The sequence below is a fragment of the Nesoenas mayeri genome (assembly GCF_963082525.1).
Source record: "Nesoenas mayeri genome assembly, chromosome: 3".
Taxonomy (NCBI): domain Eukaryota; kingdom Metazoa; phylum Chordata; class Aves; order Columbiformes; family Columbidae; genus Nesoenas; species Nesoenas mayeri.
In genome coordinates, this window is record NC_137544.1 from 115,549,646 (window position 1) to 115,576,690 (window position 27,045).

The 27,045-nt window shown below is 37.5% G+C and overlaps 1 protein-coding gene across 1 annotated transcript in view; it reads left to right on the forward strand.

The window, feature by feature from the left end:
• Positions 1-26,725, forward strand: part of TASP1 (taspase 1) — a 77,592-nt gene extending 50,867 nt beyond the window's left edge. Inside the window, exons 12-15 of the mRNA XM_080341728.1 lie at positions 5,077-5,187; positions 12,570-12,680; positions 15,127-15,200; positions 26,498-26,725. Coding sequence (XP_080197854.1) covers positions 5,077-5,187; positions 12,570-12,680; positions 15,127-15,200; positions 26,498-26,590 — 389 coding nt within the window. The 3' untranslated portion in view covers positions 26,591-26,725. The remainder of the gene's footprint in view (positions 1-5,076; positions 5,188-12,569; positions 12,681-15,126; positions 15,201-26,497) is intronic.
• Positions 26,726-27,045: the final 320 nt, after the last annotated feature.

A 27,045-nucleotide genomic window follows, 5' to 3' on the forward strand; every position in this document is an offset into this window, starting at 1 on the left:
TGAATGACAGTGGAAAAATTATTGTTTGTCAGGATAGTAACAGGTTTCCATGATCAGTTCGTATCTCTTATGTATCTCACTTTTACAGCACTGTACAACGTAACAGGTACTTGTGGTTTTCCTGATCTGATTGACAGCAATATGTGGAGCATGGAGTGCAGGAATGACCATCTTACTGTGCTTTAAAGCTCAAAAAAACCCCAAAACCTGCTGGGGGTTTTTGCTTTCCTGTGCTATTTTTGGCTTAAATAGTAACTCGAGGGCTATTGATACATATATAACTGCGAAGTTATAATGGGATAAGAGAAGAAAAAGAGACTATGGGAAAAAAAAAGAAGCTGTAGATTCCCAGATTGTTCTTGTGGGGATCTTGCAGGAATCAATGAGGGGTGTCTGAATAGGAGAAGTGCTTATTATTTAAATACCTACAGAAGAGGGAAGTCATATTCCACTGTTAGTCAGCTTTGCACTTTGAAACACTGCAGTAGAAGCTGTACTGTGGTGTGATCCAAGAAGAGACATGTCTCTGAAAATCAGTTCTCTATGATCATCAGGGGTTTTCTGTTTGATCTCCAAGTTCTCAGGCAGGGTTAGAAGCTTCTGGTTGAAGATAAGTTGGGGTTTTTTTGGGTGAGGTTGGTTGGTTTGTTTGTTGCATTTGTTGTTTTTATGTGTGGGCTTTTTGTGTGTGTGTTGTTTCTTTATTTTATTCTGCTTCTTGCTAAGTGTGTTGGTTTAAGTGTAAAATAAATGTTATGACTGTCGAGCCTTATCCTCCTTTGCTTCCCTTGTCATAGGAGCCTGTTGCTGCCATAGACCTCTGGAGCCTTTAGGAATCTAGTATTTTAAACTTCTTTCCCCTGAATTGAGGAGGCTAGAAACTTGCATCAAAATATGTGTCTTTGCATATATGTATTTATTTATTTCTCTGTCAAACCAGACTACACATTTTCTGTATAAACATTGCTTACTTCACCAGTAGTTATCCTAGAGAAGAGCAACTAATTGTACATACTTCTACAAGCATGGACTGCAGTAGTTCGTTAGCAGCTGGGTTATGAGTATTCAATATGTTTGCACAATACTAGAAAAAGAATTTTCTTATTATATTAAAGTTATTTCAGTAAAATGCACTAACCGAACCCAGTACATTTTTCCAGACAGTCGTCTGCATTTGAGTCGCTTTTGTGTGAAGACTTACGAAAGCTTTGGTCTGTCACTGCAAAGTGTTTGTCTTTGAGGTGTAATGAGCTTCAGGTTACTGAAGAAGTTGTCTTATCTGGGAAAGGATAATAAAATGATGTAAACTCTGCTTGCAGGAAAGTTTCTGAAACAAGTGCATTTGAGACTTTCAATGTAGAATTGAAAAATTCTTCCTAGGAGTCCCTGATGGTTTGGTTTCAGTATTATTTGGTGACAAACAGCAAAATATGACAATGCATACAGTTAAATGCAGTATAATGTGAGATAGTTATGCCAATGAACCAGATTTACATTTCCATCAGTTTATGTGCATGGCTTGCAAGTGTGTTAAAGTAGTTTCAACTGTAGTTGCTATCTCGAGCCATGTTAATAAAAGTTTTGCAGCAGTTGGCTAATGCTGGCGGTTACATTACAAGTGAATGGAACTATAAGTTAGAACCCGCAACTTTATATTGTAAGTTATAAATTAGGTTTTGATTACTGTAATTCTATAAACATTTATTTTGTGTCTAGCCATAGTATAATCTACAGTGTTTCCCAGTTTGAGACTATAAAGACGTATAGGTCTGCTAAACCTGCAAGACAGTTCACACTGTAGTATTTGGTTCTGACTTGAAATGATAGGAAAGGCAGATCTATTGGAATAATTAGGGTAGTTATTTTTCTCAGCCTTTATCTGGTCAAAGTATGTGAAACACTGCTTAGTTCTTATTCTTGTTCAAAAATAGACGCTCCTACATCAAAAACTGCAGTAACAAATTTTTCTTTTCAAGATGGGGGGATTATTTTCCTTAGTTATCTGTCCCTGCAGATTGCTGGCATGTGATGTGTTGAAAGATTTTTACATACACTGCCAGCAGCAGTCTGTAAGTTTGCTGCCTTATAGGTTGACATAAATATGACAAAAAGAAATGACTTTGTCTGTGGGGATGTACAGATGTGTGATGTGTTAGTAGAATTGCAAGGCTGCTTTCCTTGTGGTTGATCCTGGATCACATCAGTGGGCTGCAACTGTTCTTAACCCATATGAAGTTTTTTCTCTCTCTTTTTTTGTAGCAGACTTGATGTTATGGGAACTCTTCAATAAAATAATTCTCCTAGGGGAAAATAACATTATACATCATGCTAAAAAATGGCTATTGTCTTTTTGATGCTAATTTAGGAATTACTTAAAAATTGTGAAGTAGTAACATCTGTTTTTATTACTAGATGCATAGGAGATGCATAAGCTCACTCTGATTTTTGTGTCTCATTTGCTTGATTCACATTCTAAGTCCCATGCTTCGTACCTCATATAGGGTATAAATATGATATTAAAAGCTGTTAACAGATTCGTTTCAAGACAAAAAAAGATCAACTTGCTAAGTTTTTGCTGGAGCATATGCTTATTTAGTTTGATTCTTCACAGCAAAACTCCATAAGGAATACGTTTTCTTAGTTTAAAAAAAAGTGATAGCCGTGTTATGGTCTATGGCTAAAATGCATTTTGCAGTTTTTGCATATTCTTTATACATTACTTTATCCTGAGTTTAGATAACTCTCAATTCTATTGTGGTCAAAAGCATGGAAGTAATGAGGCAACCAACAGATAGATCCTCCTGTAAGCAGCTGTTGAGCTGTGAGCCTCTTGAAGATAATATCCTAACCAGGACCCTGCTCTCAATAACTTGAGAGCTTGACAGTTTCAATAAACACACTTTCTGCTTGTGCTCTCAAGAACTGTCTCCTTTTGCTGTGCATTTGTATTTCAGCTCCTTCATTTTCAGCTATTACAGAAGTTTGTTTTCCTTGGGTTTCCATGCTCTAAATTTATAACTGCTTTTTACTCAATCTGTTTGCTATACAAAGAATATTTTGTCTCTCTGGTGTGCCAATTACATGTTGATTCAACACCAAAGTACCTCAGTTTGAACAATTCAGTTTAACTGAATCGTATTAATCAGGAAACACTGCCTGGAATACATAACTCAAGACTAATATGTAATTTTGATAATCGAAGATACCAAGATTGCAGGACACGTGTAAACAGTTCTTCTGCAATCTGTTCCCTGGCGTTATTCTCTGACATTTAACACATACATAATGCTCCATAGGGTTTTTTGCAGTTTGTTTAATGTTGGAAATGAGGGGTGAAGTGTCTTCTTTTTCTATCTAATAGCAGTCTTTGAAAAACAGTGTTTGTGGACTCAATTTGCCTTTTAGGGGAAGGATGTAATTCTGTGACAAGTAAGCAGAGAGATTCTTGGTTGCCATGTTAATTAGGGCTGAAAAGTGGTGGCAAGAACAAGAATCCGCTCTTTGAGATGTTGTGCCCAAACCTAAACTCAGCACTTTGGGAAGCAAAGCGATGAGACGCTCAGCAGGCTGCGCTGGAGCCACTTTGGGTTGGGTTTATTTATTAGTTCTTTCTTTCTGCCAGATCTAGGCTGGCTGCAGCCAGAGTCACTCAGTTCTCTCTGTTCTGACCTTGTTAGTGAAGTGAATGTTGGCCATGGAGGCTGAGCTGCCTTTGGCTTAAACCAGCTTAGGTCTGATGTCTTATACCAGCTCCAGCTCTCTGCCATGTGAAAGCAGCTGTTAATAGATCGTTTCCAGCCAGAAATTGTCTTTGGAAGCTACATAGGTGTGTTTATTTGTGTAGTTTTGCACCTGAGCTTCTAAGGATAATAATAATAACTGGATTATAGCTGATTTTTGTATGGAAGCCAGCACAGTGCTTGCATGTTGTCTTGGTTAATGAGAAATTCGCTCAAAATACATATAGATAATAGGGAACTGACTATATTTGACCTCTCTATATATATTCTGGTGTCTAATGCAGTTTTAGACCCTGATGTATGTCTGATCAAACTGTAGTCACTTAGATAATTAAAATAATTGTCAGATGATTTAGATCATTAAAATCAGCTGTTGAATTGGTTAGCTGTGGTTTTCCTTTCTTTCTAACTGGATAACACATTTCAGCTTAACTGGTGCTTGGTTAGGCCTCTTCTAGCTGCTTCATGTGCTTCAATGCCATTGAGGGAAAACGTCAGCAGATGGGGGGCATAGTAGTATGATGACTTTTGTATATATGTGTATATATATATAGGTATCACCAATGTGTTTTCCTGTCCAAGAAAACTTTGACATTAAACATGCACTGTATCATTTGACCACAACTGTACGTCCCAAATCACATTACAGGAATAGAGTGTGGGAGAAAAAGTGTTCCTACAGAGCAAAAGTAGCACTAATGGTTTTGGGGTATAATTACAGAAAGCACAGAGGCAATGAGTGGTTGTTTGCTGGAGCTTTGTTGTTTCTTAAGGACAAACCTTTAAAAATTACAAGAATTTTTATGAGGAGTCCAATGAGCAGCCACCCTGTCAAAAAGCATAGATGAGTTCATGTGTTCTTTGTTGACAAAAGGTTAAATCAGATGGACTAAATAGAAGATTGTGTCATGCAAAGGAGTTACTGTGGCAGTCACTAATAATGTTCTTGGCTTCAAGAGAGTTGCATCCAAGATCATTCCTGTGAGAATGATTAGTAAGTGGATTATTTGGGAGAGAATTGGAGGATCTGGATTAAGGTGACGAGTCAGAGACACTCTCAGAGTTCCTTCTCAGTATTTCTGTTCCTTCTTTCTGTACTTAACCTTTTTTGGTTTACGACTTTGTGCAGGAAAGTTGTGAAGAAAAACTGCCGACATCTTCAATTTTCATGTGACGCAGTGTCACAATCTTTAAAAAATAAACATTTTGAAAATATGGCAGACACCTGTCATGCTTTTTTTTCCCCCATTTTGGCTGTGGGGATGTAAAATAATGACAGAGTTTCTTCACAGTGATATCTATATTTTGACTATTCCAAATCTTAATATTTCTTTAGGTTGTGGAGAGCACCTTGTCCGAACCATACTGGCCAGAGAATGTTCATGTGCTTTGCAAACGGAAGATGCCCACCAAGCTCTCCTAGAGACTATGCAAAACAAGTTTATTGGTAAGTATATGGTGCTAGTTGCCTAAGCATTGTGTAACATCATTTAAAGTGCAATTAACCCTATTAAATAAAGGTAAGAGACTTATTTTTGTGCTTTCTGTTGTAGCCTTATGTTGCAGTTGGCTTCAAAGTTAGTGTCGTGTTACATCTAAAAATGTTAAATCGAACTACAGAAGAATATTTTAGGAAATCTCACAGAAAATCCTTGGAAATATCTCAATTGTTATGTGAGTCATAGACTACCCAGAGAGGTCTGAAGAAATAATTTCCTGCCTGAATCACTGGCTCTGGTGTAGAATTGCATATTTTTCAAGTTGGTGATTTAGGAGTATTAATAAAAATTATTAATCATGTTAACCCTTTTAAATATAATAGCCCTCGAAACCACTGTGTGTTTTAATTAAATGCTTTGGACAGACAGATTCTAGTTTGCTATTTACATGATGAAATTGATTTATTGAAATATGAAGTAGACTTCATTCAAGACTATTGTAAGTTAAACCCATTTTTTTCCTTGATTTGAGAGGATTATACATGACTACTTATACCCGTTTAATTTCTTATGAATATAGATCTTGTTTTCTTTCTTGAAGCCATAACCAAGATATGAATGTGGAATTAGGAAATATCTGTATAAGCTTGAACATTTGAAGACAGCGTGGATTCCAGTGAGGCTTCCGACAGATATGTTGACTTGCGTTGTCTTTATAGCCCTTACAATTTTTAAACGTTTAGAATCTGCAGACAATTTTAGCCTTAAAAATTTATTGTGAGCAACATAACACTTACTGTACACTGTGTTACAGGAGTTCATTTTTATGGTGTTTTAATTAGAACTGAAAGAGGAAGATAAGCATTCCTTTTTGGGACCCAAGAACTGTTGCCCTTGGTCCTGGCAAGCAGTGTGTTGCCATTTCTTTATTTGTGTTTAGAATGTTGAATCTATATTAAACTCTGCTTCTGGCAACATTACATTTGACTGTTTGAGGGGAAGTCAAGTCACCTTCACACTGGAAGGCTGCACTTGATAATCTGCTGCTGTATTGTACCCATTTCTAGGTGCTGTAAGAATGCAGAACAAAGTAATCCCGGTGCGTTCCCCAAAGATGTTATCATGCAAGAAGCACAAATATGCCTTTTTGTATTTAATCAGTTGTTCCAGTGCATAGTGGCACAAAATTAGGGATTTATTTACCCAAGAGAAGCCTTTAGGAAGGATGCTTGTGATATTATAGCTTCACTAATTTGTAACACTACTCTGTTGTATGTAAGTGACCTAACTTCAGTAAAGTCAAATCTTTAATCCACGCTCTTAGCATTTCTTCTGCTGTTTGTGGTAGGAGTACGAGAAGCAAGCACAAATTGTACATATCCTCATGCAATTTCCTGTTAGCGCATGTGCAAACACAAAATGGAAAGCTACTGCCAAAGTAATTCATAAAAACTGCCTGATAAAAGTCCAAAAATTCAGAAACTTTTTAGTTGAGATACCTCCTTTAAGATGCTTTGAGTTTTCTGGGTTTTCTTTTTGGTAAGTATCGCTGTTTGGCCCAAATATATTTCGCCATCAGTTGGCACAGCAAATGCTTTTATTTTAAATGTCAACTGACTGTCAAATTATATATATATTGAATTCTTCACAGAAAATGTGTAAACGTTTATGTGGGACTTAAGAACATATTGAATGTTGCTAAGGTTTTTGTTTTACCTGTAACTATCAATTGCAGAGAAAGAGAAGCTGCGGAGATAACAGACTAACAGTGTGATGTCAGATTGCCTTGGGAAAACACACTAAAACCAACAGAACAAGGGAAAGTGAACAGAATTATAGTATCAAATTAATACTTTTCATGACAGGAAAATTTGAAAAAAAAGTGCTTTAAAATTCCTTTTTAAAGTTTCATGTTCTAATTAGTTTTTGTTGCCTAACAGCAGGTATGTGTATTATCTTAGTTGTGCTATCAGAAAGTGCTGGCGTGTGAAACAACAAAGATACAGCCACCTTTTTAGTGTAGGTGAAACGCTTGGATTCCGTGTTTTGATGAGAAAGCATGTAATCTAGTTTGCTGTCATGAAGACTGATTGAGGGAAACCTCAAAATCCAGATACATCTTGCTGTTCACATGTGACATAGTATTAAGTTTGTAGCCAGTAGTGTAATTTGGGGGGAGTTTCAAATCATAGAATCATTTTGGTTGGAAGAGACCCTCAGGATCATTGAGTCCAACCATAACCTAACTCTGGCACTAAACCATGTCCCTAAGAACCTCGTCTAAATGCCTTTTAAAATCCTCCAGGGATGGTGACTCCACCACTTCCCTGGGCAGCCTGTTCCAGTGCCTGACAACCCTTTCCGTGAAGAATTTTTTCCTAATATCCAATCTAAACCTCCCCTGGTGCAGCGTGAGGCCATTTCCTTTCATCCTATCACTTGCTACTTGGGAGAAGAGACCAACATCTTGGCAATCCTGAAGATGGAACAGGAAAGTTGTCTTGCCAATATAGTGCAACAGTTTAAAAAAGGCATTTACACTTAACATTAGGCTTATACTAAATAGCTTTTTCCTCTGAATTTTCATAGATGCTGATACACTAGTTGATATCTCAGGATATATGGTACGATACAGGATTTCTTACCAGTGTGAAACAAGATAGCAAGTTGTCTATTAGCCTGTTTTAATAGCATGGCTTCTGTCCTTACTACTCTTTCTAAAAGCCGTATTTTGTGGTCATGTCAGACTTTTGCCAGAATTATAATGGAGTGAAGCCAGAAAAAAAAAAGAACAGCTTTAACAAAGCAGAGCTAGAACGTTTTGTCAGAAGTCAAAATGTGCGTTACTTGTGTTGGAGGGATGAACAGCTGCTTTTGGCAGTTGCCATCAGTTTGGTGCTTCCTGTTTACAGAACTTTCCGAGTCTCCGCAGAGCCCTGGGAATCCTTCCAGCTAGGGAATGCCTGGCTTAAACAGTGAGTGCTGTTTAAACAGCAGGTGATGAGCAAACTAATGGCAGATGTGCTTCTCTCGTCCTTTCTCAGAGCCAGCTCACTATGGATTATGCACAATTGATGGTTGAATTGGAGGTGAGAGAAGTTAAATTTAGATTTTTTTTGTAAATTGAGCGGGCTTGATATCATTAGTTGAAGAGCGCTAGTGTTGGTATGCGGTCGAAGAATGATATTCTGTAAACACAAATACCTTCCAAACAGAAGAACAGAGGATTTTGTTACTCATCATTCCTTTCAAATGTGGCCAAGTTTGCGGAATGTAGACTTAATGTTTGTGTCATCTCACTGGCGGGAAATCTGGGCTTTTATCAATGGCAATGTTATGAATTGTACTTTAAAGCTTTTTATAACGTATTAGAAAATAATGAGCTGAAAAACATAGATGGAATCTGTTATTTGTTCTTTCCTTAGCAGAAATATGTTTGTCTGTTTTCAAGTTGTGCTTCAATTCACAAATGAGCAATGGCTGCAGAAAGGTAACAGCAGAAGGATGACGCTGACAGTTTCTCTTTCAGAAATGTTGTGTCAAATACCTCTCTTAGGAGCAGGAGTTTGGGCAGTTGGGAATCACAGAATATGCTTTGTAGTGTCCTTTGTGGTTTTATAGTGGAGGAAGCACGCTATGAGAGCATTGAGATGTCTTCTCCGTGACACAAAGGAAAAGATTTGAGAAGAGAATGAAGTGATCCTGAAGTTTCATATCATCTATTTTATCCACTGCAAGTTTAGAATTTCACAAGTTTGTATTTGTATTGTATGGCAGACAGGCTTGAATGTTAAATTATCTGCATTACCTGTACAATAAAACCAGCTGAAAAACTAATAGTAATACAACATGGTGATGTTACACGAGGGTTTGTCTTGGTCCTGACTGTGCTTCTCCCAAAAGCATTGGGAATTTATTGGACAGCGGTATCCTCAGTTATTTAATTTCTTAAAATTTTACCTGTAAAGTTTGAAAGTACAGGTGCATTTCCTTGTAGGTTCTTTAAAAACTCTAAAGAGATGTTTTAAATTACTTACTTATCATAAAATATGAAGATCTCTGCTTTCAGACAGCTTGCACTTAAACATTTAACAAATAATGGTGCACGAAATTAAAAGCAGGCTTCATTTAGTGCTTATATATTCCTCCAATGTTTGTTTAAATTGTAAGCTTGAAGTTTAGTGGAATACACAGCAGAAGCAGAGTGGTAAACAGCTTCACTTTAAACACATTCTGTACACAAGCTGGATGAAGTCCAATGGGGTAGGTGATCTATAGATTATTGACCTGAAAGAATCTGGATTTCACTCACATTACAGCATGGCGAGATTTAGAGCTGTTTAGCTGCACTCCTTTAAAACTGAGGGATGCTAAAGCACTTTGATTACACCCCGTTCAGACCAAAGTTCTGAAGGCTTTGAAATCTAATGTAAACTATCAAGCTGGTGATGGTTTCTCTGCTGTGGAAAAGTATGAATGTAAAACATCTGATGAACAGCTGGTTCGCGCTTCGGCTGGGCAAGTGTAAACAAAACACTTCTTTTTACAGTTTAGTATTGAATCTGTGTTAGGCTGGATCTGTCGGTAGCTACAAATGGGAGAAGAGGATCAGAAATGAGCAACTTGATCGCTTGCCTTGGAGCAGGTGACCTTCATCATGGGAGTAGTTTAGTTTACATAGAAGAAATAAAATGTTCTTTGCTCATCACTGTAGCTCCTCCAGAGCAAGACTGAATGTTGAGGCCATGATTTGCCTTAACACTTGGGAACTCCATGTGCTCTGTCCCTGCTCTGAGCCTGGACCTGGGTCTTGGCGTTCAGTTGTGCTTGTTCTTGCAGAATGTGATGGGATCAGTGAATGTGGGGCTGCTATGAAGACCTAGTTGCTTATTTTTAAGAGACCATTGCTGCAGATACAAAATATATAACCAAAAGCCGCTAAGGCTTTCTATATGTCAGACAGCAAGAACAGAATGGTTGAGCTTTGAAGGAGGGAAATGTGTTTTGTAAATACAGTTTTGTGACTAGGGGAGGTGAGGATTAAACCACAACTATTGAAAGATGTTGGGTTTTCCTACTTCTTCTTTCTGCTTTGACCAGACAGTGCTAACATTATTAGTTAATGCTGGAGTTGAAGTTTTGATTTGGATCTTTTCATGCCAGATTCTTCAGTGTTACACCAATGTGACTGGGAAGGAACGACGGGTTTCATGAGACTTAAAATATTATTAAAATCTCCAGGTTTCTGTAGTTTAGTCATTAGCAATCTATTAGATCAAAGCTTTGACTGGCAATTTTATTTTGTTACAGTATATTTTTTTTACTAGTAGGCATATTTTGTTCTATTTTTACTGAATTTCTAACTGTACAGCAAGATCTGTCATTCTTTAGGGTACAGAGAGAGCAAAATGATGTAGGAGTGTGGGAGCCAGATTACTTTTTCCCTCTAATGAGAAACCACTATGACTTTAATATACATGACTGTGCTTCAGTTGCGCCTTTTCTCTTCCTGTTTAAATACTAATTAAATATAATGTTATGTGAAAAAATGCCATTACCTATATTGTTATTTTTTACAGAAGTCTGCTCTCTTATTTGTTTTCTTGATGGCTTAATTTAAATACTGTTTAGGCCTTGAAAGAGAAGAAAGGCTGCTTGTTTAAAAAAAGCTGAACAAAACCACCAACAAACAAAAACTCCAAACAAAAACAACCACCAAGCAAATGGAAAACAAACCAAAAAACAACACAACAATCCAACCTGAACTATTGTCTGTTTGCGCAGCATATCTTATAGACTGAACAATTTCTGCAGCTGAGTATAGGTTTAGGTCTGCAGACCAAGTTCAGGTTAAGACGTGGTCTTTGAATTACCTGAGTTTCTGAAGACCAAAGGATGTATGTTCCCACTCTTTTTGTTCATTTGCTTGCAGAAGTCATACCAAATACTTAACCAGCGTTTGGTTAATGTAGTGAAAGTATAAGACATACTTAAAATCTCAGAAAGTATGGAGTAGAAAATTTTGATTTGGATGGTAGAGCTCTTTGCCATTTCCCAAGCCTTGCATTTCTGTTTTAACCAAACAGATTTTACTGTGTTGTTACCTATTGTGTTATGATTGGCGGGATTCATGGTTTGCAGGGATTTGGTCGCAGTCAAGGACTAATACAGGAGGTGTAATTGGGACCTAGTTATAGTTCTTGTACAGAGCAAGTGGCTCTTTAAAGGTAATATCTGTTTAGTTTAATTAAATAAGGTATTACTGTTCATTAAGCTTACCACATTTATCATTTTTCTGCAATATGGACTTCTGTTCCAATGACCACATTGTATCGCTTTTGAATGTAGCTGCTCTTATGTCTAGAGAGAACATGGTAAAGCTTTTAGTTTTCCTTACAGTGAGGCTTGAAGTTGGTTCTTGTCCGTTGTTGTTGTATTATTTACATTAAAGGAATAATTCTAAACACACAAATAGCTATGGGCAGATTGAAGGAGGCTGAGTAAATCTGCTCTAAAGTCCTTGTGGTCAGCAAAGCCTTTTACAGTGTCTGTACACTAGACACAGAATACTAATTGATTTAAAAGAAAATAATTGAAAAGGGATATATAAAATGTGTGTTGCAATTGTATGTTCAGCTTCAAATCACAGTTTATTGCAAATGTGTGACTGGGGTCTGTTTGGGCTCAAGTGCAAGAACTTGGTTAATTTTGTGGCTGAAGACATTTTAAGTCGTATGTAAATCATAACATTGTTTCCACATTTAAAACTATAGGAATCTCATTTCAAATTACAAACCAGAGAAAGAATACTTAGACTTGATTCAGCTAACTTCAAAACTTTTCCAGCTTCTGATAGAAGATGTTTTATATCATATGTCTCAAATTAAGAACAGAAAAGCCACTTTAAAAAGTAGGATGTGTTTTGGCTTTTCTGCTAATATTCATAAAACAGCAAGGAAGACAGTCTATAGCAGTTTGATGATTTCTCTGTACAAAGTGCTTTAAATTGGGAAAAATGAATAAACTGTAGAAGTGACCCAAATTTGCTTGATTTTTTTCATATGTGGCCATCTTTATATTAATTATAGTACAGAAAGAAGTAAATATTGAGACATGAGGGGTTTTTTTCAACTTGAAACACTGTTTTTCATTATTATATCTTCCTTGATCCGAGAACAAATGGTTTTGTACTCACAGATACAGTTTCCAGTATTGTTTTTATTCCATGTAGCTATTCTTCCTTTTTCTTTTGTAAAAGCCCTGGTTGACCTGACAGTCTTCTCAATGTTTAGTGACAAGATCAAAGGGGGAAAGGCAGGAAAGTGAAATAAGACAATCACACAAGAAACTGCTCCTATTGCAAATAATTCTTCCCCATGATTTTTCCTAGGTTCCCCTTTTCTTGCCAATGAAGATGGAGTTCTTGGAGGTGTGATAGTTCTTCGGTCTTGCAGGTGTTCAGCAGAGCCTGAATCGTCACAGGAAAAGCCAACTTTACTAGGTGAGAAGTTCTCCTTCATTTTTACTTCATTTAGCTAGGTGCTAACTCCAGGTGAGAGATGAAATATGCATGTGTGCATGGTTCCCATTGTTCAGAGGCCACAGAGAAAAGAAAAAGGAATTGAAATTGTCTGAGATGATAGAACTCTAGAAAATGCAATAGTAGTATTCGTCGTGTTCTCTAAAACTGCAGAAAAGAGCGTTTTTTTCCTGACTTATTTCTGATCAGCATTGTGATTCAGATTTCCTTCTGAAACTACAGCACAGAAATTATGGTTTCTTGTGGAAAGGCAGGGCATACTCCCCATAAAACTAATTGCATTTTTAGCAAGAGATAACACACATGACTGTTCACTGCTTCTTAGTGGTTGATACACTAAAAATGCCGTTAGATTTTTTTTTTTCCCCCCTATAAATTCTTTTTAATCTATAGGCTTATTGTTTAGAAAGTCACCTCACCTTTGTTTTAATTCATTACTGCTTTTGTCCCACTAAATCCTAACACGGTGTCCCCAGAGCCTGCCCAGTTACAGCCACCTGGACCAGCAGGCAGAGCGTGTGCTTAAGGGGAGCTGGCAGATATATTCCTAATATTCTTACCAATGGGTTAACCCACACAAACTCCAGTGTTTCTTGCTGTCTGTTCAGTGACTTCCAGGACATTAAGGTCAAGCTATCACAGTTGCACAGGATGAGGTGTATGTTGTCTTTCTGTTTTGTTCTCATATTACACCTTGCTGGTTCGCATTACAAGAGTCTTTAAATATCATGTACTCTTTTGTCTGTGTTGGTCAACTTGAGTCTGATCGTATCGCTCTCCAGTCATTCACTCTAAGAAGTGATTTTGCTCAATCCACTTAATAACATTAGCGTTTCTCAAGCCAACAGCTGTAGTTTGTGTGTTTTATGCTTTTGGTCAACATCTCATCTTATCCATAAGAGTTTCATGTATGTTTATTTTGCTCTTACAAAGAACTGGTGATTTGGGAGGTGAATCCTTAAAGTGCTGATGATGGTTCTGAGATTATCCTGATGGACAACAAAGGAGTTTTGGAAGGCTTGGGTGGGAAAAGGTTTTAGAAATAGCTTTTGTATATTATATTTTTAGAGTTATTATTTGAATAGCATGTGTTTTTGAAGAAGTAGACTATAAAATAGACTTTGACGATCATCTTATTCTTGGCTTTCAACTCTTTGAAAGCCAAGACTGTCTGATCCTGACTCCAGAATCAGGGCATGGGTTGCTAAACAGAAGAGAATATTGCAAGTTTGATTTTTCAGTTTTCAGATTTAAGAATGGAATAATTGTGACATTATTGATCTAGTGGAAAAGCATCTTATGACAAAAATCCTATCCCTAAAAAAGAGTTGAGAAAATGAAAATGCAAGTTTCCTTAACTAAGAACAAATGAGATCACCTTAGCCTTCTGTTTCTTATGTTTGCAAGTCAGAAATATTTCTATTCATTTGTCATTTATGTAAGAAAACATTTTTCTATTAAGAAAGATTTGATATGTTTTTTCCTCAAAAGGTAATAAAGAAAATCCCCATACATCATACATAAGAAGTAAAGACTATTTGTCCATTCATTTTTTGTTTTCTTTCACTGAAATAAGATTCATGTATCACAGCTTATTCTCAAGATTTTTTGTGTACCACAGAAGTCATACTGATGAATTTCTTCTACAGAGGAACAAAATCTCATGTCTTTATTGCAGGGATGATTTTTTTGGTAACTACTGAAACAAATTGCAAGAAAGTGATGTGTTAGGTAGTTGAAAAGATGTGCAATGTCTTCAGATAAGTATGTAATTTAGGATTTCCATTGCAATTCCAGGTCTTGTAATAGGCAGCAATGACCATGTTTTCTGCTAGCACATGCTGCCTTTGGTGGATAATATAGAAGTAAAAAAATATTAAAAACTTAAAAGAATATGCCTGGAGTTACCAAAGGCAAAGAAATAATATTTTGAGGGTATTTGGCCTGAACTGCTGCCCAGCTTCTCAAAACCGAAAGATAAGATTAAATTTGTCTCCAAAAAAATGAATGTTTTCCCTGCCAGTTGAACCTGTAGGGTGTTAGGGAGGGGTTGGCCTCATCAAATGCGGTTCTGTTGCACTAAATATGTTTCACTCTCGGAAAGCTTTTGACGAACCTTTGGTGGTATCAGTCATGAATCTATTACGGGGGAGCAAAGCACATACCTAAACAAAGTTCATTTTTCTTTTATGATGATATCTACGTATCTGTCAGAATCTCCCAGTCTTGCCGGGATTGTCTAAACTTTGATCTTCTACTCTGAGTTAATTGCTATGCAAGGATAAATGGTTCAAAGGATAACCGTACCCAGCATGCTGTGACCTTCGTCAACCATATTAAAGGAATGTGATGAATAGGAATCAATAGATTTGTGTGTGTGTGTGACTTGTTGCATTTTCCTTTCTAGTGGAATTTCTGTGGAGCCATACGACCGAGAGCATGTGTGTAGGATATATGTCTGCACAGGATGGCAAAGCTAAGGTAAGCCATGAAGAACAGGTTGTAATACAGTAGAACAAGTGCAGAAGCTAAAGAAAATACAAAATAATTATATATATTTTTTTATATATATATATATATATAAAAGAAATTTCTATCATTAAGAGAACAGAAGAAATAATGGGTGCGTAAGCAGTTAAATATATCTGTTGATTGCACATTTATTTTAATTGCAGCAGTTAACAAACCTGCGCTAACATATAGATTATATCAGGAAAAGGTGCCATAAACATTTTCATTTCCTCTGCTGACAGTAATTGTATTTAAGTAACTTCAGTTTGACTCAGTTACCCTGGCCAGTTAGGGTGATACGGTATTTTTATATGAGCTTGTCTGCCTTCAGATAGAGCATTTGCACCAAGGAAGAAGGAAGAGGATATAAAACAAACTTCAAGGTAGTTCTTAGAATAGCATCTATAGTAGACAATTTGAATATTAACATCCACGGTTCTTTTAGTTTCTTGGGATCTAATTATTTATTGTTTTTCTGGAATGAGAGAAATAATATGTTAAAACGGCATTTAACAGTGAAAACTGGAAAAATCCTTAACATCAAATAGTAGGGATTAACCCTTAGGAATATAGCATTGAAAGGAGAAAAAGGCAGGTGTTGTGATGCAGCAATAGGACATTTAGGAGAGGTGTTTGGACAATGAGGATGAACATGGGAGAAGCTGCAAGCAGAGAAAAACAATAATTTGTAGACATTTATAAATGTACAGCTGTCGGTATTCAAGATTAAGCATGAACAGTCAGAACTAGTTAAAGGAAGTGACAAAAGTGGGGGGAAAAGCTAGAATAAGAAGGCTCCCACTATGGTTCAACTAATAGCGGAGGCGGGGGTGTTTACTGGAATATTTGCATGTATTTGAGGAGGAGATGACAGCCAGGAAGCTTGTACCAGCAGATAAGAGCAAGACAGACATCCAGCATTTTGACGGTAGAAATTAAAGGAGAATTAATTTTAAAGCCTAGAAAAGGAAAGAATTTGAGGGCCTGGATTTGTTTGATTTTCACCAGAAATGGCTGCTTGTGGGTCTGCTGGGGAAGAATATTTAGTCATCAGCAATGCAGGAGGAGAATACAAACCCCATATCTTTCTCTCTCCTTTCTTTTCTTTTTTTTTTTTCCTTTCTCCCCCATATTTCATTTGGGAGATAAATACAAAGGAGCATGTGAGTGAATATGTATAGGAAATGTGTATAGGAATATGTGTATGAATATGTATAGGAAAAAAAAGACAAGAATGCCCCAGAAGGAGGAGGAAGATAAAAAGCAGCTGGTGAGGGAACTGCTGGTAGAGGTGTTATTGAAGTACTCACTTCATGGCCTATGTAGAGTCCTTTCTAGTTGATTATCTGTGGAATAGGGTGTGGTTTTATTTGTTATCTTAATATTTATTTTAGATTTGTTGGAAAAGAATCCATACTCAAGCTAAAAGCTCACATTGAATTGAATGAGGCTAAATAAGCTCAGCTGCAAATATTCCAGTATGCGCTAGTTAGTTTAAAAGTCATCGTATTGTGTTTATAGTGAAATAAGGAGAATTATTAGAATGCACGTTAAATTATTACAGTGTGCACACCTGCCTCTGGCTTACACTGCATGCTCAAAAGCTGCTTCTAAGGAAACACTCTTGTTTCTTCCCGGTAGTGTCTGTCTAATTAATAAATAAATGCTAAATATGAAGTCTGTCTGGTAATGAGTACTAGCATGACAGTGCCATGCCCAGAGATGTTTTCCTACTCACAGTTGCAACATTTGACATCTGGTGTGCATTGTTTTCATACTGCTGGTAAATTCTCCAGCTGGTAATCTTGATTGCGCTGACAGGCACAGCTGCTCTTCTTGGTTCACTTTTAAATTATGTTTTTGACCTTCATTGAAGAGTTAATCCCCCTCCCTTTCTTCCTTCTTTGAGTCTGTGGCCACAAATGCTTTCCAGAGAAAAACCACAAATGCTTTTGCTGCTGACTTCTATTGATCAAAAAAAGTCTTCTGTCATAAAAGCTGGAATTTTATTCTGCTACAACTAGGGCTGAGTTATAGACAGAAAACTGGGCTTGAAATAGAACACAATGCCTTGTAAGTTAAAAAAAAAAAATCCCTTTTCTTTAATAGAGTAACTGTTTTGGTACAATTAATTTTGAGTACTTGCCATGAAAGAATAATGGTGTAAGAATTCATAAAAGTATAAAATATCACTTGTTTATGAGTACCATAGGGAAATGATCAGGCAGCAGCTTGTAGGGAAACATCTTGCTTTCCTGTTGTTCTAGGGTGGTAAAGAGCTTCAGTTTTTATTTCTTTCATCAATCTAGGACTCAAGTGTTATTCTTAAACCAAGGGGTTGTCACAGTGGCTGATTTTGTGCTGGTTCAATGGAATGAACATGAAAACATATTTTTGTAGCAAGACTTTCAGAAAGTGAGAAGGTTTTTAAGTGTCTGCTGTTATGAATTAGACTAATACTAGAATCATAATTGTATCAAGGGGTACGTACTAAGGAAAAAAGGATCCTGTTTTATAATCTTAGAGTGACTCTTGTGCGTTGGAGGCTAATGCGTTTAATAACAGGACCTAGCAAATGCTGGTTCTGAACCCCAGCTTGTGGAGGTATTGGAGGCCTTTCTTTTAAGGCAAACAGACACTTGTAAGCTAGATACCAGCTCACCTGCAGACCTGGCTGTGGTCAAGAGGTGGAAACACACTCAACCAACTAAGCAACTTAGAAGAACAGTGGGACAGCAAAGTGCAATCGGAGACTTGAAGTGCTTTGGACATCCTGACCTGCTGGTGCTTCTGGCTCTTAGCTCCGTGAGCTCTCCAAGTACCGGTTTGGAAGTATCCTTGCAACAGGGGTTTGTTTCCTCCCGATGTAGAAAAGATGGGGTTCTGCAGCTGACCACTCACCTCCAAACTAGACTGCCTGGATGCCAATGTATAAAATGGCTGAGCCTGCAAGAGCTGTGGAACGATTTCTCACTGTGACTAGTGGTCGTTTGATTTTCAGCATACTCTTTGGAAAGGTGTCCAGACTTTTTTTGGAAAACCTGTTTCCTGGGAAAGTCACTGTTTCCTGTTGAACACTGGTTTAAAATGCCTGGTCGAACATTTAAAAGGTTTGGGTGATCGTTACTTTAAAAATACTGTGGACACTTGCCAGATGAACTGAGTTCACACCTTATCACTGACACAGTCATCTCTGGTTGTGTGTCCAATTACTTGCCTTTCACTCTCTCTCAAGGCTGGGGGTATTTCAGCTCCTCCACCACTGATATCCCTGGCAATGTCACCTTTACTACCTGGACAGTGGATATCTCGTTGACATCCCGTGATTCTTATGCCCTTGAACCCTTTTATCACTGCCACAAGCAGCTGATCAAAGCAAATCCTCACTGGTTCACTCTTCCTTGTTTTTTTGTCATCCCTCTTGACACGAGCAGTTCCAGAATCACTCGGTGCCCATGTTTGTCACATATTGGATGTGGAAGGAAACAAACTTTTTATCTGAACAGCTTTGACTCTGTCTTGAAACTAACCTGTACCACCTATTGCTATAACTTATCCAGGCTGGCGCCTGGGAGCATCAGTTGTGATGAGTTTAAAAAAAATAGATATATCTATTTTAGAAGCTGCCAGTCCCGGACTTCCTTCCTGAAGCAATACTGTCAAAGATTGTTTCAACATTAGGTCTGTTCTTTGGGAAGATGAGTAGACCTCCAGAGATCTCCTGAAGCAAGTTTCTGCATTGCCATCTATGTGACGGTAGAATTATCACATAAGCAGACAGTCAGCTATTTCTAGCCATTAGTGAGGTTGCTAGAATATTCTAGGCTGCTGTGGAAGTTTCTGGCTGTAGCCATGAGAATAGATGGGAAATATTAGTCTGTAGACTTTCCTTGCACTTGCCAAGCTCCTTTTGTAGCAGTAACTGCTGTATCAGCAAAGGTTAAGTCTTCTGAATTGAAGGACTGGAACATTAAATATCTTCATGAACTGAGGAGGTATGTTGTTTTTCTCTTTTGTTATCGCGATTTTGACTGACAAATTACTTGATATCAATTCAAGATCTTTGATAAACACTTAATGCTTTTAGATTTCCTGCCCAAACCTTCTTCTCTTTCTGAGACACTAGTCTTCAGAATAACCTTCCAGATGTTTTTTCTTTTATGGACCTGTAATAGATCCAACAACTGATCACAGAAGGTCATCCTATTACTGGAGATGCAACCTCTTTAAAGATATTCTGGCAGCTTTCAGTTAATCAGTTCCAATTTTTGTGAACCGATTAGGTTACATTCTGAGTGCTTAAGCAATTGTGTTGTCACCATTAGGAAAACAGCTCTATTCTGATGACTGTAGTGTTGCTTCTTGGAGCTCTGTCCATACTGTTGCAGGCTGTGTGCAATATTTGAGGCCTTAGCAGTTGATGTACCATCTGGTAGAGCAGTTTAAGGGTCAGTTTACACAAAGGGTTTTGAGACCTTCTGCCTTGTCATTTGGGAGTGGGAGAAATAACTCCTTGTATTCACCCATAATGTGATTTTTTAGATGTAAATGGAGAACAGGAAAGAAAAGAGGTTAGCAGGTAGGCTACAGGTTAATTCACTCCTTTTAGTTACATAGTCTTCGTATTTTCTTGTTCCTTGTCTGCTTGCCCAATGGAGGACGCTGCAAAGGAAAAGAAGTTCTTCCATCTCAAATGACAGTGCAGCATATGCCTGCAATGTGAGTTCACATTCCAACTGCATCTCTTGAAGGTTCTGGTTATGGGTAGGCGACCTTCCTTTGTTGTAATGTTGTGTATCTGTGCATAATCAAGCAGGAGCTCTTTTGTCTTAGGCAGGGTCTGCAGAATATTTATTCACTCAAGGCCCTTGATATTCTGTGGGCAGGATGTACCACAGAAATTTTTTCCTGGGTCTCCCAAGTTTCTTATATTATCTTGGTGACTGAGGGTAGTTGGTGGTAGATGATGTTTTTGCTTGAAAACAGGTACTTCTTCGCTCTGTTTTCAGTAGTGTTTGAAGTCAGAATGCTTGCTTTCCAGTGAAACACCCAGTGTCGACACCAACAATGAGCAGTTTTGGTCCTGTGATAGGTGTAGGTATTTGAAATATTTTGTCAGCTCACTATGGTTCTTAGTAGGTATGGATTAGCTTTATGACCTGTGCATAATGTTGCTAGCTTTTGCAATTATTGTAAATGCTGCAATACTTTTGAGATATCACTGTAGTTCAGCTTCATAGGTTTTAGTTTTTGTAACAGCTGGATGACCCAGGCAATGAATTTCTAAAAATCTAATTGTAACATTGGATATAATCCATTTCGGTTGCAATTTTAAATCGCTCTTTGGCAGATGTTTGGTTCTTAAAACATGAATTACTAAGCTATGTTATGGCAGGTTTAAATATTGCAAAGCTTTATATGCTGTTCTTTCCATTTTCTAATGACCCAAAATCAAGTTGCTGTGCAAGATATGGGGTAGCAGTCATGGAGAGTGTTGCATCTTGCTATGTTTGAAAACATCTGTCAGCAACAAGTGCTGCCTACACCTAATGTTGTGATTGCAATATGTGAACAAAAACTTTGCCAGTTAATTTCATTTTCCAGTACACGGAGACATAGTGGACAAGGCAGACCATGTCCAATTCATTTTTCCTGTTGAGATGTTAGGTGTCGTCATCAGATTTAGTCGCCTTCACTAACACTGTATAATTTAGCAAAATCACTTCCCTCTATATTTGAAGTGTTACATATGACAAACACTGGTTGTAGGGACTCTTGTCAGATTTCTGATGATGGGTTCTGTGTTTTACTTTGTGAACAGAAGGTCTGTAAAAGCCCTTTGTCAGGAGAAGGGCAGTTATCCAGTGTTCACGGGGTGAGGAAATACATCCTGGAAGAATCTTAATTCTAACTTGAAAATTAGTGGAAAAAATTACTGAGCCTGTTTAGTTAACAGAAATTACTAAGTCAAATAATTCAGTTATTCATTTCAGACTACAGAAACAGCCTTTTAACTTCAGGAGACAGGAAAAGTATATGTCACTTATACTTCTGTTTTTCTTTAATCTGCACTCTTGTCTGGAGGCTGGGGAATTGGTCAGAAATTTTCACTTGAAAACAACTCTGTTCATACAACAGAGCATCCAGTTCTCTCATAAAAGTAAGGTATTTATATTTCTTGGAAATAACCTGAAGTGCTATGATACCAGTTAAAATATTTGGCTCATAGAATTGTGTGGAAATTATGGGCTCTGAGATTGGAAGATAAATTCACTTTTGGGGTTGAGTTCTTGCATAAAGCCAGTAGTTCTGCAACTCTCCTCATGTTTGGCTGACATATTTCAGAACAAAGCATGGAAGATGGGATTGTGTATCCAGCTATGCAAATGTAAATGCAATAACCTGGCTTAGCACCTGCAATTCAGAATGGTAAGAATGACATTTTAAGGTACATGGCAGTATTTTAGAAAACCTCTAAAGAGTCTGGGATGCTGAGCTGAATAGATGATTGGTTGATAAATGAATTTAGACTGTCTAAATACATATGTGAATTACTTAGATCGAAATGCTTTAGTTTAGTTTCCAACTTTCTTATAATTTGATTTTTTTCTCTAATGCATTATATTAATGTTTTCAGGTACATAAATAGTGTATCGTAATATACTTAATCCACAGAATTAATTTGAGCTTGGAAAACTGTTTGCTTTGAAATAAACTTGTAGTAGTATTTTTAATGTCTGAGAGCCAGAAGAATGCCAGCAGTATGTCTGTGTATCTTTTGCCAACATGGCAATTGTTCTTTTTCGCCTCTTCTCCTTTGCCTCTTCTCCTTTGCCTCTTCTCCTTTGCCTCTTCTCCTCTGCCTCTTCTCCTCTGCCTCTTCTCCTCTGCCTCTTCTCCTCTGCCTCTTCTCCTCTGCCTCTTCTCCTTTATTTTGCATGTCACCTTCTAGTCTCATATGATAGATGTACGTTCCAACTGTGTTGCAGGAAAGCTTCCCAGGAGACAGAGCAGCAGAGGATGTGTGTTGCTGCCAAAATGGGCTGTTACTGCCTAGAAAATTAATTGAGAATAGGTGACCAAATGGTTCTCATGGTGGAAGCGTGTAGCAGCTATAAAGCCTGTAGACCTCTGAGCGATTTAGAATTTTGAAAGAATATATAGGGTTTGGTGCTGCTTTTCTTTAAGGTGCTAGAAAGCAATTTCATGAAGTGCATAATGTCCTTGGTTTTTCATTATATTTCATCTCAATAGAGTCATGAATGGAAAAAGTTTGGTTTATAAATTATTCTGGCCAAAGCACGTCTTGAGCATGTAATGAGAAAGCTAAACACATGAAGTACTCCCCTGATTTGCTGAAGAACTGAATGTGCTGCCATCTGGTAGTTGTACTCTGTCCTCTTGGCAGCATTTGATTGACTTCAGTTTTCTCCCACAGTGCTGTCAGTCTTCTGGCTTTAACTTTATATTCATTTTACATTGTAATTATGCTTTAAAATAAAAATGAAGCTGTTGGGACAAACGAATACTTTTCTGTGAATGAAAGGGGAAGAGTTGTTCTTTAAAGAGTAGGAAAATGTCTTTTTGGTATTAGTTGGTGTCTAGGTTGTTTCAGTATCTTTGTCCAGGAGACATGAAGTAGAGTAGTGGTTTTTTTTAAAGGTATACTAAAAATATTGAACTTCTAAAATAGCTGGAATGTTCATGACACAAAGGTGAAACCATATATTGTCCTGGTAGCAGTTAACATTTATTCCATGGCAGTTAGTTTTGGACTTGAAGGGTAGAGGGAAACTTTGCAGTGTGCGTCCAAAGGGACTGAGAGGGAGGAAGGTCCCCCAGGCAGCGTCTGCAGCACTGGGCTTGGGGAGCTGGTTGCTCAGTGGGTCTGGCTGGGTCAGGAGGGAAAGAGGGAGACATTGAGCATATGGATGGCAAGTACACGGAGCAGGAATCAGCGTCTGAAGGTCGGTTACCTGGTTTATGCTTTATGGAAGGGTGGGAAGCAAAATCAAGGACTTCATCTGGCGTTTCCCATTTGGAACTGTGGGCACGAGGTTCCTCCTCCAAGCTGCAGACAGATCTCTGGTGACCAACTGGATTCCCACCTGCCCCTACTGGCCCCTCATCAACCTCACTTGTCTCTAGGAAAGCAAATCAAATCCAAATATTCTCAGGGACAGTAACATTGCTGTTTATAGCCGGATTGCTCTTAATCTACCTTTCCTCGGCACAGTTTCCTCACAGGGAGGCCTCCATGAAGCTGAGTGGAGCATTAATTCAGGAAAACCTTTTCTATTCCTGCATTTTGTGCCCCCAGGCACAATTTCCCCCAGATGTGGGTTTGTTCAACTTGTAAAGCTGACGGACTAATCAAATTCAATTAAAAGCTTTCCATTTTTGTTCTTTTTTGTTTGCTTTTCATTTTTATGTCTTAAAAATCTCGATCTAATCCACTGTACAATCTGGACTTAATGCAAAATATGATGTTGGGATATAAAAATGTAACAAACCGTACAAATAAGCTCTGTGGTTGCATTTAAAAATATTAAATATTCTTTGATCTTTTATTTACTAGAGTTCTTATGGCTAAGAACAAAAGAGATATAACTGTAAGAATTCACTTGGGAGTTTATCTAAAGTTGTCTTGACACGGCAATGTTATCCTTTCATATTATTTGTTAGATAACATATTTTAAACACTATTATCTTAGATCTGTCTCGTTTTTGTTGTACATAAGGCAGCCATAGGTGAAGGTATTAAGAAGTAGTCAGTGTAAAACAACATCTGCATTTGTTCCGTTGTACAAAGTATCCAAATAAACAGGATGCAAGGAAAGGCTTTAAGAAAGGTTTTGTTATATGTGTTTGGGGTGTTTCTGTGACTAGAAATATACAGATGCTAGTGTAGAATGGTTTGGGGTTTTTGTATGAGAAATGTGTTTTTCCTTTTATAGGAAATGAGGTTTTGGACAGCTATTTAAGCATCGCTACCTGATAATGTATTGATGGATTATTATCTGCTTGTCCGCTCTTGTATTTCCTTTCCTTGTTCAAAAACTTGCTAGAAACTTGCTTAACGAACTTTTAAAAATAACAGGATTTATACATTTCATGTGGATTCAATGAAGCCTCATGTTTTGTTCCTGCATTTATCGAAGGATCTATTAGGCATTTAACTTGGGGTTGTGCGATGACCCAAGCCTATGCAAAAGGTTAATCCAGAACTTGGGGCAGAAGACTAATTTACACAAATCAGCTCTGTTGTAGGTATAATTAAAAAAATTGATTACAAGGTTCATTATAATCATGATAGTGCTAATATTTCTCCTGTTTCAGTAACAAGCTTCCTCTCTTATGCCTCTTGGCAACATCCTTGGGCCTCGGTGCTTTTTATTGTATAATATTGCTACAATGATCTGCTAATAATGTTGACTGATCACTTTATAAGCAATTCTACCTGTGAGTCCTGCCTGCCTTTGAGTGGACTGCTGGTTTGCCTTGATTGCAGTATCTCACTTTAGTGTCATTCTGAGGAAATGTGCTACTGTGCCATGGAACAATTTTCCTTTTACACTGTCATCCTATCCCACTTATCATTTAGAAATTTTCACAGACCTGGAGGAATGTCTTGGGTCTGTCAGTCATAAAATAAAAAATACCCTTCTTCCACTTGCTTTTCTTCCTTCTCTTTAAACTTACAAAATATTATAACATCTCCAAAATTTGCCAGTTACATTTGGCGGAAAACTGTAACAGATTTGAAAGGAATCTTTTCTTCTTGAAGTGGTAAATCACAGTTGTAACCAAAATTGTTCTGGAGTAGGAAGGTGTTCATATATCAAGTAGAAAGGGCAGAGATCAAAGTTTTAACAGTAAAATGAAAACCTTTACAAGTTTTTAATTAAATCTCATTCTGTAATTTAACTGAAAACAAGACCACCTAAGAGCAGACACCAGGATTCCCTTATCAAGAAAGGAATTAAAAAGAAGCTGCCTGTGAGATACAAAATGTCTCTTCGATGCAATGGTTACAGTCTCAAATCACTTTCTGCTCAGTTAATGCAAGTTATTCATGGTGAACTTCTACATCTATGCTTTATGTCACAACCCATTGCCTCATTCCAATGTACACATTTTGCACCATTTTAATATTTTAATGAAATAATGTACATATAAAACCTGAAATATGCAATTGGCTGCACTTACAGGAAGCTGTAATTTCTAAATGCCAGCGACTTCTTTGTTGTGAGCTTTAGACTGTAGCAAGAATAATTTCTAGTTCATTATTTAATAGTTGTTTGAGCGTTCCATTGTCTGAGTGTTAATGAATCACTTGCTGAGATGTGCAGCTCCTGAGGGACATGGAGGCGAGTGCTCCTGCTTTGGTGGTCCCTCCAGGGCCACTTCTGCCTCAAGCCTGTGGAAATGCTCTTATCACCCCTACTGCAAAGGGGAAAAATGACATTATTTTAGCAGTAAGTCAAAGTATCTTTTCATAAGTGAACGGTTTTGCTCATCAGTAATAAAATGCACATCAGAATATAAAACGTCTTAAACAGATTTTTAGTGTCACTGAGTTGTAAGCCAAAATTTTATGTGCACATACGCATGCTCCCTCTTTCTGGCTGAAATGTTACAGAGCCATCTCAAAAGGCCTGCTTTTAAAACTTCTTAATGGAAAAGATACTTGTTGACAGAAACACAATTGCTCTTTGGGTTCATTTATTTGTCAGTTGGCAAAAAAATATTTTAGAGGAAGTCTTTGGTTATTTAGGTGGACAAGTAAGTATTTTATGCAGAGAAATTTCTTTTTTAAATCCTGAACATTGCAGTTGCCTAATTCTCTTAAGTGTAAGTTTATCTCTGTCAAATAGTTTGTGTCTAACTCTTCCATAAGGTATATTTCTGTGTGCAGTTTTTGAATCTCCGTAAGAAATAGACTTATAATCCATAGAATGCCACAGTTATTTTTTCTTTTGTCTTCATGCTGGATATTCCTTTCTTCTCTTTTCCGTGCATTGGGTCATCCAGTTTACCTTTTCTACACATCTGTCATGGCCTTTCTCTTCTTGTGTTCAACATTAACGCAAATAAAATAAAAATTAAATAATCCCAGTTGTTGGCGGCTTTTCAAGTTGCTTTGTAGTTTGCCCTCAGACTTCAGTGATGGAACAGTGTAGTTGTTCAATACTTCCAAGCTTGCTTTGTGCCCTCTATAGTTTTGTCTATCTTCTCACTTGATAATACTCTTGACTCTTCCACAGACTCACATTTCAAGGCTTCCTCCTGGAGCCGTGGCCGGACAGTCCGTGGCGATAGAAGGAGGAGTTTGCCGGCTAGAGAGTCCAGACAGCTGAACAGCTGATTCCTCGCTTCATTGCAAAGAATGTGAATGACTTTTTGTACAATAAGGTTGTTTTTTTTGTGTTTTACCAGATGTTGGAAATTCTGCTCTTGTTTTATACCCCGTATTGCAACCATGTGCACCATAACTTGAGACAAGTACTGCTGTGGTTTATGTTCTCACTCTGTGAATGGGAGTGTGTGCATGTTCGGTTTTTTTCCCTAATAAAATAGGATCTCTTCCCGGTTGTGCAAAGATTATGTATGATTAATGATTGTGTTTTCATTCTTTTACATTTGAGAAATAACCAAAAGTCTAAAAAAGAATAATTTAAAGCTATGGTCACAATTGTCATTCATGTTCTAAATGTAAAAGTAACAGGCCTTTGAAGTGGCTATAGAATTATGCAAAAATTATTATGATTTCTAAGTTTCTCAGTAGTTTAAGGAAATCCAGTGATGGTTTAAA